The following is a 14500-nucleotide window of genomic DNA, read 5'->3' on the forward strand; positions in this document are numbered from 1 at the left end:
TTCAAGGTGAGCCCGGTTGAATTAATGGTTTGTAACATCATCTCAAGCCGCTTAATGTGGCCTCCAAATTTCACTGAAGAAACGACGACGTCATCCGAGTAGATGAAACAAGACTGGCATTAGGCCTGCAAGTACCAATACGAGTTGGGACGTCGCAGGTGCCACATAAAGCCTGAACGCCATGGCCTTACGTTCGAACAAGCCATCTGGCATGATGAAGGCTGTCTACTCTCGATCCCGCTTGTCCACTTCAATTTGTCAGTACCCTGTCTTCAAATCCGTCGACGAGCAATATCTTCCGTAGTACAGCCGGTTCAAAGTGTCGTCTATCTGTGGGATGGGATGCACGTCTATCTTTGCGAGTTAGTTCAATCAACGAGAATCAAAGCAAAACCACAGGGGCAACACTAGGGGCTATGCCCATGGACTCTTGGATGGCTGTATAATTTCGTCGCACAGCATTTCATCGACTTCATTTTACGGCCTCGCGTTCACGTGCATAACCTCGGTACGGGCTCTGACAGAGCGGACAAGCATAGCTTACGGTTATAATGCGGTGTTAAGGGGGGACGTAGCCTTTGAAAACCGAAAAAATGTCAAAAAGGTCCATTTTTAGAAAACAGTATATTTGGTCAGTATAATCTATAAACTACCTCCTCTGTAAATATCAGCAGCGAATTCGCACTAAAAGTAAATCAAATAAGATATTTAGCTAGCCAAGGCAGCACCTGAGAAGGGCGCGATCGTCAAAAATACCCGAACTTCACACGCACGCCTTTTCTCTCCCACTCAACCAGGCGCCGCCATCTTGGTTACGTTTTTCTCGTGATTTCTTGCTCTTTTTTTTCGCCATCAGCGGTGACAGCGGCATGGTCGAGGCGTAACTGGCCTGCAATTGGGTAGCTCGCGGGTTATTCGAGTTTCCCGCTTTTCAAACACGGAGCTACAATTGGATGGAACGCGCGCTCCTTCGGGGCGAGCGGAAACGAGTGGTTGCTATTGGCTGGTGTGCGTGCTCACGCGCTCATCTCCCACGCATGGTGAGGCTGCCGCGCGGCTTGTTGTCTGCTCCGACTCCTCCATTGCAAACGTTCTCTGTGTGCTTTTTCGTCTTTTGCGGCCTCGGCACTGTCGTGCAAACCGTCTTCACGAGACGATAGTTCTGCGCAGCCCCCCAATCATCGACTTCTCCCGTGCCTTCTGCTTGAACAGTCGCAAGTTGCCGGACGCACGACCGACACACCTCTTTATGCCGAGGAGGCTCTTCGAAAGTTTTGCACGTAGTTTGTGGCGATGGATCGCACGTTTCACAAAAAACGCACGACTGCGCTCGCTTTCGGAAAACGAAAGCGCTTACCAACTATTCCACGGCATTCGTGGAAACCCCCCAACAAGTCGGCAGTCAGTTGGCGATAACGAAGTCACCATGGATCCTCAGCCGTCAACAAGCTAGTGCAACCCAGCGGAGAATGCAGAGGTGGTGCGACGCAGGTGCGTGTCAGAGTCATCAACAGAAGGCATGCTTATCGATGTTATCACGCATCAACGTGAGGCTGCACGCTCACCTAACCGAGATCGGGCTGTTCAACATGATGATGAAACGATTGATGCGGAAATGACAGGCACGTCGGCAGACGCTGTCAATCAACGGAGTGATAACGAGACTTCTCTCGCCAGCGTCGTACCATTCAAGGGCATACCGTAAAAACCCGCGTATAGCCCGGGGTTTTTTTCTAGATTTTAGGGTGCGAAATTTCGGCCCCGTACTATATGCGGGTCCCAAGAATTTTCGGCCCAAATTCAGTTTCGGTTTCGGCATAGCGCGGTGCTATCATCATCATCAGCTGTCTGCGCGCTTCTGCGCTAGGTAGTGTTAGCGGCGTTAGTCTTAACTGGTCAGTTGGTCAGTGGCCTTTGCTTCAACTTGGTGCCCATAACGACGGCCTCGATTTTGCTCCTGTGATTTTACGCCATGTCAGGACCGCGCAGGCAGTACTCTGCTGCTTTTAAAAGAAAAGTTATCGCTGCTGCCGAAACCATCGGCAACTGTGCCGCGGAGCGGCAGTTCGGAGTCAACGAGCGGAGCATTCGCGGTTGGCGGAAGCAGAAGGAAGCCCTCTTTGCATGCAGCGGCCAGCGAAAAAGTTCCCGCGGACCAAAAAATGGAGCATTTCCTGACGTGGAACGAGAACTCACAGACTTTGTGCGGGAGCAGCGAGCTGCACATCTCGCTGTCAACATCGAGCTGCTACAAGCGAAGGCAAGGGAGATCGCTCGAGACAAAGGCATTCAGCCGGAGGATTTCAAAGCGAGCAAGCATTGGGTGTCTCGCTTCATGCGCCGCGCTGGGTTCTCCCTACGTCGGCGTACGTCGATCTCCCAGAAGCTACCAGAGAGCTACGAAGAGCACCTCGTGGCTTTTCAAAGGTACATAACTGCGTTGCGAAAGGCAGTCCCCTTTCAGCTGGGCCAGATCGGCAACGCGGATCAGACGCCGGTCTACCTGGATATGCCCTCGGCGCTGACGGTGCATCAAAAAGGCTCCAGGCAAGTTATCGTGCGGTCGACTGGAAACGAAAAAACGCGGGTGACTGTAATGTTATTCTGCACGGCTGACGGTCGCAAGCTGCCACCCTACGTGGTGTTCAAACGAAAGACGCTGCCGAAGGGGGAGAAGTTCCCGAAAAATGTCGTCGTCCGCTGCCAGGACAAGGGGTGGATGGACGAATCGTTAGTCCTTGACTGGATAAAGTCCGTGTGGTGTCGACGGCCCGGAGCACTGCTGGGGCTCCCTTCGATGCTTGTGCTCGACACGTTTCGGTGTCACCTGGCCGACTCCGTAAAGCGACTGCTGCGCGACTCCCGCACCGAGCTCGTCGTCATCCCGGGAGGGATGACATCACAGCTGCAGCCGCTTGATGTGTGCCTTAATAAGCCATTTAAGGACCATGTCAAGCGCCTGTACGTGGAGTGGATGAGGTTGGATGGATGGATGGATGGATGTATACGGCTGTGCCCTTTAGATCGGGCGGCGGCTCACGCCACCTAGCCATAAAGTTAAGTCATGGTTAAGTACTATCACTATGTATTCAAGGATTGCAATTCACTCGTGCCTTGATTGTAGCCACCAATCGGTTAGCCTCCTCCTGGTTATTTCTACTCGTTTAAAGTCTATTTTGCCTTCACTGTCCCTAAACCCCAATGCTTTGAAATATTCCGCGCCATTATCTTGGACTGTAGGGTGAAGCCCTTTACAGAACATTATCAAATGTTCAGCCGTTTCCTCCTCCTCTCCACACGCACTACATAACGTGTCTGTGCCTTCGTATTTGGCTCGGTACGTCTTGGTCCGCAATACTCCCGTCCTGGCCTCAAACAGCAGAGAACTACCCCGAGAATTATCGTAGATCTTTTCTTTTGCAATTTCCTGCTTGAAAGTTCGGTAGGTCTCCAGTGATGATTTCGTAAGCATCCCCATTTTCCACATGTCCCTCTCTGTTTCCTTCACCTTCTTCTTAACCGATGTTTCCTTTTGGCTTGGTATTCTGCTGTTGTCTAAATACTTGCTTGACAATTTTCGAGTTCGCTTCCTCCATTTAGTATCAACATTCTTCATGTACAAGTAGCTGAAAACTTTCCTAGCCCAACGCTCCTCTCCCATTTTTCTCAATCGCTCCTCAAATTCTATCTTGCTGCTAGCCTCCCTGCCCTCGAACGATGTCCATCCCATGTCACCCTGTACCCCCTGATTTGGGGTATTCCCGTGTGCTCCCAAAGCAAGCCTACCTATGCCACGTTGTTTAATTTCCAATCTTGCTTGAACCTCTGATCTCATGCACAAGACCGCATTGCCGAACGTCAAACCTGGGACCATTACCCCTTTCCAAATCCCTCTCACAACGTCATACCTATTGTAGTTCCACAGTGCCCTATTTTTCATTACAGCTGCATTCCTGTTGCCCTTAGTCATTACGTATCTTTCGTGCTCCCTTAGGTACTCATCCCCGTTGTTTATCCATACGCCCAGATATTTGTATTTATCCACTATCTCCAGCGTGACTTCCTGTATCTTATGCTCACTGCCTTCATTATCATTAAGAATCATGATTGCCGATTTTTCCCTACTGAACTTCAAATTTAACCTATCTCCTTCATTACCGCAGATGTCTATCAATCCCTGCAGATCTTCCTTGTTGTCGGCCATTAATACTATATCATCTGCATACATCAATGCTGGTAATGACTGTTCAACGTGTTTTCCTTGCTTGGCAAAAGAGAGGCTGAAGCCGAGTCCACTCCCCTCTAATTTAGCTTCTAATCCTTGTAGATACAGCATAAATAACAGAGGTGACAGGGGACACCCCTGTCGAAGCCCGCGTTGTATCTCTATAGGTTTGGATACCTGTTGCTCCCATTTTATAACTACCCTGTTACTTTTATAGATGTCCTTTAAAAGATTAGTTATTCCATCTTCCACATCTAGTGTGTCCAGTATTCTCCACAAGTCTTCCTGAATCACACTATCGTAAGCTCCCTTGATATCTAGAAATGCCAGCCACAGGGGCCTGTGTTCTTTTTCCGCTATTTCAATACACTGCGTCAATGAGAACAGATTATCCTCCAACCTCCTTCGTTTACGGAACCCATTTTGTAGTTCCCCCAGCACCCCCTCATTCTCCACCCATGTCTGTAGTCTTTCCTTTACGATCTGCATCACCAGCCTGTAAACTACTGATGTCACTGTTATAGGACGGTAGTTGTTTATATCAGCCTTGTCCCCCTTTCCTTTATAGATCATGCTCATCCGGCTTAGTTTCCACCCATGGGGGGCTTCACCATCCATTATTGCTTTGCTCGTTGCTTCTCTTAATGTTTGCTTAGAGTTTGGACCTAATTTCTTTATTAGCATAATTGGGATGCCGTCAGGGCCTGTTGATGTGCTATTAGGAACCCTCTTCTCTGCCCTTTCCCACTCTCGTTGTCGTTGTCCGGAGAACCAGAAGTGACCCCTGCCGGACGGCTGAAACGGGCCTCGCCAGCGATGCTCTGCTCGTGGGTAGTCGATGCTTGGGCCTGCATTCCAGAGGCGCTCGTTTGCCGCGCCTTCAAAAAGTGCTCCATCTCCAACGCGCTTGATGGCACTGAGGATGATGTGCTGTGGGAGAACATTTCCGACAAGGGAGCTTCGGAAGAGAGTGCGTCCGACGACGACGATGAATGAAATGTCAATAAATGCATTTTTTCCATTTTCCTCGGACTATATTCGGGTGAAAACTTTTTTTCTCACGTTTGCTATCCCCGAATTACACCCCGGACTATATGCGGGTCCGAGCTATATGCGGGTTTTTACGGTATTCAACCAAGCTTTCTGTCCACGCAAACGGCAGAGGCGCAGACGACAACAGTTCGCGAGTCGCTCCGTGCGGTGTTGGCAAATGAGCGGAAATTCGCACTGACCGCGTCTCAGGAACGCGAATGATGCCTGCGCCAGAAGAAGAAGAATACGTGCTTATTCAGATGACCGCTCTGAATGCGATGATTGGGAAAACACTCTGTCCAATTTGCCATGAGGAAGACCTCGCTGTGGACCGGGACTTGGAGTTGCCGTGAAAATGGTGCTTATATGTCGTTCTTGCGGCACAGCCAGCTCTCACTGGTCATCAGAGAGAAAAGAAGTTGCGAGAGTCTTTGATGTAAATGTTAGATCAGTGCAGGAGCACTGGAAAAGGAACTACTGGGTGATTCCACGTAACAACGAACAAACGATGCCTGGTCGACCCCTTAAATTTATTTCAAAATTTTATATATTATTGCCTTATGAGTGGAAAGAAGAGATCCGCAATTTGTTTTGCTGCCAAAATTTTTTTCGAAGCAGAGGAAATCAATAATGACGAAGAGGTGGAGTGGAGCGCTCATCCACTCTGCTGTTTTTTCCAGATTTCGTTATGAATTGCACAAAATATATTGAAGTTAGGTAGGTGAAATTTCTTTATCGAAATATGCATGTTTTTGCTTCTGCTCAGGTATTTTTAGTTTTTATGAGTAGTGTAGATGTTTTTATAAAAAACCTCAAAATTGGCCCAGGAAACGTTATTTTCTTTACTTTGAAGGTCCTTATCTCAAAAAAGCCTTGTAGCAGAGCGACAAAAATTCCGCATTACGCTCTTCGCATGCTTATCTACCAAACTGCGGAATCTTATATTTATATAGCTTTTCAGTAAAGAGATATGATCGGGCTAAGTTCAAGAAAACACCGAACAATAGAAACTTCTGACACTTGCCGTCATGGCTACTGGCGGCGCTGACTGACGCTCCCACGTTTAAATGTACAGGTCGGTCCACTGTTAAAGGGAACAATTGCGTTCAGGGCATGTCAGGATATCGCTCTCTTGCAACAGTACAGTGGCTTAGATTTACATAAGACTACTGGTGGTTGACAGTTCCGACTCCCTTTGACAGACCAGTACCTTGAACGAACAACGTTTCCACTCCACTTGGAATGAGGGGGGCCAGCAAAATGAAGGGGGCTCATTCGAGTGTTCCCTTTAACAGTGGACCGACCTGTACATATATACCCTGTAATGTGGACGGGGGGATGGCCGCCCGCGGTAGCTTCCGTTGGTAGAGTCAATCGGACGCGTTATTCGAAAAAGTCGCAGGTTCCGGTCCCTGCCCGCGGCAAAGTTTCTTTTCGTCCACTTTTCTTTCTTCACATTTACCTTACATTACTACTAAAGACATCCCCTGTACTTTCCTTGGCATTATTATCTGTTAGTGGCTCATTATATTAGCAATGATGCCTGCGCCAGAAGAAAGAATACGTGCTATTCAGATGACCGCTCTAATGCGATGATTGGGAAAACACTCTGTCCCTTGCCATGAGGAAGACCTCGCTGTGGACCGGACTTTGGCGTTGCCGTTGAAATGGTGCTTATTTGTCGTTCTTGCGGCCGCCAGTCTCACTGGCATCAGAGAGAAAAGAAGTTGGAGGTCTTTGATGTAAATGTTGATCATGCAGGAGCCTGGAAAAGGAACTACTGGGTGATTCCACGTAACAAACGAACAAACGATGCTGGTCGACCCCTTAAATTTTTTCAAATTTTTATATTATTGCCTTATGAGTGGAAAGAAAGATCCGCAATTGTTATTGCTGCCAAAATTTTTTTCGAAGCAGAGGAAATCAATAATGACGAAGAGGTGGATGGAGCGCTCATCCACTCGCTGTTTTTTCCAGATTTCGTATGAATGGCACATATATTGAATTAGGTAGGGTGAAATTCTTATCGATTGCTGTTTTTGCTTCTGCTCAGGTATTTTTAGTTTTATGAGTAGTGTAGATGTTTTTATAAAAACCTCAAAATTGGCCCAGGAAACGTTATTTTCTTACTTTGAAGGTCCTTATCTCAAAAAAGCCTTGTAGCAGAGCGACAAAAATTCCGCATACGCTCTTCGCATGCTTATCTACCAAACTGCGGAAATTATATTTATATAGCTTTTCAGTAAGAGCAGATATGATAGGGCTAAGTTCAAGAAAACACCGAAACAATAGAAACTTCTGACACTTGCGTCATGGCTACTGGCGGCGCTGACTGACGCTCCCACGTTTAAATGTACAGGTCGGTCACTGTAAAGGGAACAATTGCGTTCAGGGCATGTCAGGATATCGCTCTCTTGCAACAGTACATTGCTTAGATTACATAAGACTACTGGTGGTTGACAGTTCCGACTCCCTTTGACAGACCACTACCTTGAACGAACAACGTTCCACATCCACTTGGAATGAGGGGGCCAGCAAAATGAAGGGGGCTCATTCGAGTGTTCCCTTTAACAGTGGACCGACCTGTACATATATACCCTGTAATGTGGACGGGGGGATGGCCGCCGCGGTAGCTCCGTTGGTAGAGCATCGGACGCGTTATTCGAAAGTCGCAGGTTCGGTCCCTGCCCGCGGCAAGTTATCTTTTCGTCCACTTTTCTTTCTTCACATTTACCTTACATTTACTACTAAAACATCCCCTGTACTTTCCTTGGCATTATTATCTGTTAGTGCTCATTAATATTGTGTATAGCAAAGAAAAACGAGCCCTTAAAATTAACACTTCTTTCCTTCATTCATAGCGGGGGTCTCGTTCTGGCAGACTTGATGCTTTCAGGTAGTATGCGAGGAATTATTGGTCAGCTGCCAGCTCTTAAAAAGATCACGTGCTATGTGACGCCAACAGGCAGAAAAAGAGTGTTCCACACTCGCCGTCATGGCTACTGGCGGCGCTGACTGACACTCCCACGTTTAAATGTACATATATACCCTATAAAGTGGACAGGGGGATGGTCGCCGCAGTAGCTCAGTTGGTAGAGCATCGGACGCGTTATTCGAAGGTTGCAGGTTCGGTCCCTGCCCGCGGCAAGTTATCTTTTCGTCCACTTTTCTTTCTTCACATTTACTTTACATTTACTACTAAAAACATCCCCTATACTCTCCTTGGCATTATTGTCTGATAGTGCTCATTAATATTGTGTATAGCAAAGAAAAACGAGCCCTTAAAATTAACAGTTTAATGATGACATTCTTATGCCCCCTGAAAAAGAAATCGACGTCGTTAACCAGATCACTGCGACTACCGGTGCACGTGCGTTCAAGTCACCCGAGAGGTGTTGCTATTTCGAACTCAATTGGTCTGAGGACGCGAAAACGAGCTCTCACTGCGCCGTCTCTTACAACGAGCATCTCAGGTGCGCGCGCGCCTGCTCGGTAGCCCCGCGCTTATGGCCGCTACAGTGACCAAATAATTTCAAAATTATTGTCTTGAGTGCCGGGGACACCTTTTTCAGTACCTGCTCGCCTTTTAATAAAAAGAAATTCAATCCTGCCTGCATTTTATACACTTGCTGGGCAAGAAGTCGGAATTGCTAATCCTTGCCTAAAGGGTCTCATTGGAGGGGCCTTAACTATTAGTACAACGACATTATGCAACATGTTTTCAATGATTGTGAAAGCTGATGTGGAGGAGAATAAGTGGACAAAGTTTAAGAAATATAAAAAATGTTTTTTTTTTTTTAAATTGTCCTCAGAAGTTTCCATTGTTTAGTGTTTTCTTGAACTTAGCCCGATCATATCTCTTTACTGAAAAGCTATATAAATATAAGATTCGGCAGTTTGGTAGATAAGCATGCGAAGAACGTAATGCGGAATTTTCGTCGCTCTGCTACAAGGCTTTTTTTGAGATAAAGACCTTCAAATTAAAGAAGATAACGTTTCCTGGGCCAATTTTGAGGTTTTTTATAAAAACATCTACTCTACACATAAAAACTAAAAATACCTGAGCAGAAGTAAAATCATGCATATATTTAGTTAAAGAAATTTCAGCTACCTAACTTTAATATATTTTGTGCAATTCACAACGAAAGTTGGCCAAAACAGCAGGGCGGATGAGTGCTCCACTCCACCTCTCCGTCATTACTGATTTCCTGTGCTTTGAAAAAATTTTTGGCCGGCAAAAAAAATTGCGCTCTCTCCTTTCCACTCATCAGGCAAAATTATATAAAATTTTGAAATAAATTTAAGAGGTCGACCAGCCATCGTTTGTTCGATCTTACGTGGAATCACCGTACTGCTATAAATGACTTCTGGGCTGATGAATGTGTCGCACAGAGGACTGCACCAGAAGACTTATCAACGCCACTTGAAGAATGTGATAAAGCCCGCTGCCGAAGTGGCTGCAGAAACTGTTTTGACAGATGCTGTACAGGCTGTCAAAAATACATATGAAGAAATGGAAGTGAACTTCACGAAAACATTAGTGGTGTATGATAGCAGATGGCTAACTCGTGGGCACAGCTCACATATTGGTGTAGGCTGTGTAATTGAATTTTACAAGAGTCTGGTGATTGACTGCACAGTCTTGTCTAATTTCTGCCTTGGGTGTACGCTAGGGCCACCTGAAAGCCACCCTACATATGAAGAATGGAGGAAGGCACACGAGTGCCAAAAAAACACTGATGTAGGCGCAGGGCAGCACTGCAGATTTTTGGGCGCTCCATCAGCAAGAATGACCTCAGGTACACCAACGTAATTTGTGATGGAGACAGCCGCACCTACGTAGCTCTGTGCAATGAACAGACATATAGATTCATACCACAAAAAAAAAGGACTGTGTGAAGCATGTCAAGAAAAGAAAGGGCACTGCGCTCCGCTTTCTTGTGAGCAAAGCAAAAAAGGGATGCTTACAAGAACGGATAACTGGGCTAGTTTGTGAAGGAAAGAATATGACTTTTAAGGGCTCGTTTCTTAGTTAGACAATATTAATGAGAACTAACAGACAATAATGCCAAAGAAAGTATAGGGGATGTTATTCGTTGTAATTAGGATAAAGAGTGAAAAAAGTAAAGTGGACGAAAAGATAACTTGCCGCTGGCAGGGACCGAACCTGCGGCCTTCGAATAACGCGTTCGATGCTCTACAACTGAGCTACGGCGGCGGTCATCCTCCTGTCCACTTTATGGGGTATATATGTGCAATTAAACCTAGGAGTGTTAGTCAGCGGCAGTCGCAGCCATGGCGGCGAGTGTGGAACTCTCGTTTTCTGCCGGTTGGCGTCACGTAGCACGTGATCTTTTAACGAGCTGGCAACTGACCAATAATCCCTCGCTATAAATGAAGGGAAGAATATGACTTTTAAGGGTCTCGTTCTGGCACACTTGATGCCTTCAGGTAGTATGCGAGGGGTTATTGGTCAGCTGCCAGCTCTTAAAAAGATCACGTGCTATGTGACGCCAACAGGCAGAAAAAGAGTGTTCCACACTCGCCGCCATGGCTGCGACTGGCGCTGACTAACACTCCTAGGTTTAATTGCACATGTATACCCCATGAAGTGGACAGGAGGATGACCGCTGCCGTAGCTCAGTGGTAGAGCACCGGACTCATTATTCGAAGGTCGCAGGTTTGGTCCCTGCCGGCGGCAAGTTATCTTTTTGTCCACTTTACTTTCTTCACACTTAATCCTAATTACAACGAATAACATCCCCTATACTTTCTTTAGCATTATTGTCTGTTAGTTCTCATTAATACTGGGCTAGTTTGTGGGAACTCATGTTAAGGCAGGTAGTGCAAAGAAACACGGACACAAGCGAAGAATAAGTACACAGGACAGGCACCTACTTCAAACTAAAGTTTATTCTCTGAATCCTCGACTACTTATCAAAGATCACAACACGTTGTCGCCATGGTAAGAATGACTGATACCACTATGAATGTCATGACGCTGACACATCTTGATCAGCTCTTATAACTAAAATGATAACTACACTGAAACGCGCAAAAACCGTGCAGTCAAACACTGATACACTCGAAAACATCACAATGAAACACGCATGCTCAGAATCGAGGGTTCCTTTCATGCGGCAAGCGTAGAAGCCAGGTTGGCCGAAAGGAAGGCTATCTCACACACGAGCAGGCTCAGTGAAGCCTGGCTAACACATACGGAATCATTCTTGAGAATTTAAAACGCTTGTACGATCTCTCTGGACAGCTTGTTCCGGTTCCGGTACATCACCGCCGTGTCAGAAAACAGTGGTTCACAACCGCACTGCCAACAATGCATCACAAGATGAGAGTATGGCGAACCTTTGAAAGAGCTGAAATGCTCGTTGAGCCTGATGTTTAAACATCTGCCCCTCTGACCGATATATTTACGTACGCATGAAAAAGGAATACAGTACACAACATTACGGGTGCAAGAAACAAATCGCATACCGTGCCTAACGGTACATAAAGCCGTTCTGTGGTCTACCTTGCCGCAAATGCGCCTCTGCAACTTTGGACAAATGGAGCCCACCTTGTTTTTCGCAGTAAAAACAATGTCAACGTCATGACGTGACACCACCTTTTTGATGCAATGAGAAAACCGTGGATGTACGGTATAACTGTGAAACTATTCCTCTCTACCGTTTGACCCTTTGACGCACACTCTGCTCCCGTTTTTACTGTCTTTAAACATTTGAAGGCGGCAGCAGTAATGACAGAATCTGGGTACCCAGCCTTCTGCAGCCTTTTCACCTGCCCTTTCATACTTTGTGTCATTAAATGTTCGCAAGATTTCTTTAGAGCTGAGTGAATGCAAGAAAGAACGATACCTTGCTTAACCAGCTTCGAATGGCAGGAATTATAGCTAAGAAGGGCTTTCTCAGAACGAGGCATGTATTGCCAGCATACATGCGGGCCCCTCAGCGCAATCCGCAAGTCCAGAAACTGTATCACATTGTACTAGGAAAATTACAAATGTATTTTTGTGATCTTAGAAATTTTTTTGTATCAATGTTTGTCACACCAATGCTTGGTTTTAGTGTGCTTCCAACCAGCACACAAAGTAAAAGGTAGTAACATATAATGGTCTGAAATGTGGTGCTTACTCGAATTTCATGGACACCTGTCCTCGATGTGGCTCCAGCCAGGTGGCGCCATTCACACATTGACTGGGGCCTTGGGCTGCGTTGTGCCTGAGGAGATGACGTACCTGTCACCAAAATGAGGCAAATCTTACATGACAGCCTTACGTCACACTGGTCCTGTAACCATGTCACACACAATCACACAGGACCCAAAGTAAAAATGCAGACAAAGACGGGTGCCAGCACAATACGCCAAAGAAGACAGCTGCTTGCTCTGCTTGGACGCTCACCAAATAGCTTAGTTACCTGTCCTTTTCGTAGAATTGTCAAATTGCTGGAGGTTCTATGTTTCACCATAGAACTCCATACCTAGAGCCACCTCTTTGGCAATGATTGATGTCAGTGGTCCTGGCCTGAATTGAATTGAACTTACTTGCAACTGGGTTGCGAGGATGACCAGGCAATAATAGCTACATTAGCAGCTTGAGGTGAAGCTGGCGACCTCAAACACAGGGCAGCTCGTAGCAGGCAAATAAAATCGACTAATCTACATTGGAATAAAGTACGCAGAAGCAGTTATGGTTCAAACAACAATCAATATTACAAAGAGAAATATTTCGTACCATTTAAAATCATGTCAGTTTGGGCACACTGGTATTTCATTTCAGCATCTAGTGCACACAAGAAAAGAACCGAGTGTCTTCGACGGCTGTGACTCGGCGCGTGTCATGTATGTGCGCTAGATGCCGAAATTTCGTAAAAGTGTAACAAAGAAGGTAAATGAAGCGAACATGAACCTCTTACAATAATACAAATATTTGGCATAGGTCCTTTAAAGGCAGAACAGATATATTTAGGCTGTGCTCTCCTTGCGTCTGATTTAATAGACTTGGCAAACAAAACAAGACAAGTGTAACAAAGAAGGTAAATGAAGCGAACATGAACCTCTTACAATAATACAAATATTTGGCATAGATCCTTTAAAGGCAGAACAGATATATTTAGGCTGTGCTCTCCTTGCGTCTGATTTAATAGACTTGGCAAAAAAAAACTGCAGCAATTGCTCACTGTAGGTAGTTGTGCTAGTGTTAACCTTCTGGTGTTCTGGTTGACATACACAAGAGGAGACAGGATGCTGTAAGGAAGCCTGATTGGTTAGTGCACTATCATTCTTCATTTTTAATTCTGTACAAGCGACAAAGCCTGCATTGGTCGCAGTAAAACAGTGCCCGCAAAAACAACAGACCAGACAAAAAGGACACGTAACACAAGGCGCCTCGTTAATTAGCACTAACAGACAATAATGCCAAGGAACGTATAGGGGACGTTATTAGTAGTAAATGTAAGGTAAATGTGAAGAAAGAAAAGTGGACGAAAAGATAACTTGCCACGGGCAGGGACCGAACCTGCGACCTTCGAATAACGCGTCCGATGGTCTACCAACTGAGCTACCACGGCGGCCATCCCCCCCGTCTGCTTTATGGGGTATAGACCTCGAGAGCTGGTATGGTGGCGCTACTGCTCTTGTCCTCTATCGGGCTAGCGGCGCACTGTTAGGATTGTCGCCTACGGGACCGTCTGCATGTTTCAAGGTAGTGGCTACGGTTGCGGCGGCCGCGGTTCTCCAAGAACAACCACCGTAGTTCTTTTTTTTTCTGTCTGCGTGTGTAAATACGCTGTGCTAACTTATGTTTATTTATGTTTTTCTTCCTGTGTGAAAAACCTCTCAAACTACAGCCGTTTAAAGCTGTATAGCCGAAAAACCAGCATGCAGCGACCCTTGTTAACGTAAGCATTCAACAAAACTTCGTCCCCTTTTCGCCTCAAGCCATTGGAGAAAGAGAGACCCCTCTCAGTACTTCTTTTCGCTGAAAACCGAACTGCGAGCCCTACCAACAAAAAAAAAGAAAAGAAAAAGCCGACAAAACACAGCTGCTTGCGCCGGAAACAAGTTCTTTTCCGTCCCTTGGACACCACGCGGTGAACAGTAGACTACCCCCCACACACACACACAAACACGCTCACAACACACACACACACACAGGCGAGCGCGCACACACACTTTACAGAGAGTGAGACTGCAAGCGCCCATCAGTTCGTCACTGGTTGTTGTCTG

The 14500-nt window shown here is 46.2% G+C and overlaps 1 protein-coding gene across 2 annotated transcripts in view; it reads right to left on the reverse strand.

The window, feature by feature from the left end:
- LOC119391003 (ARF GTPase-activating protein GIT2) overlaps window positions 1–14500 on the reverse strand; it is a 369377-nt gene that overhangs the window by 59840 nt on the left and 295037 nt on the right. For both annotated transcript variants that reach the window (XM_049415016.1, XM_037658710.2), the window contains exon 12: window positions 12406–12509. In XM_049415016.1, coding sequence (XP_049270973.1) covers window positions 12406–12509 — 104 coding nt within the window. The remainder of the gene's footprint in view (window positions 1–12405; window positions 12510–14500) is intronic.

This window comes from Rhipicephalus sanguineus, chromosome 4 (genome assembly GCF_013339695.2).
Source record: "Rhipicephalus sanguineus isolate Rsan-2018 chromosome 4, BIME_Rsan_1.4, whole genome shotgun sequence".
NCBI lineage: Eukaryota > Metazoa > Arthropoda > Arachnida > Ixodida > Ixodidae > Rhipicephalus > Rhipicephalus sanguineus.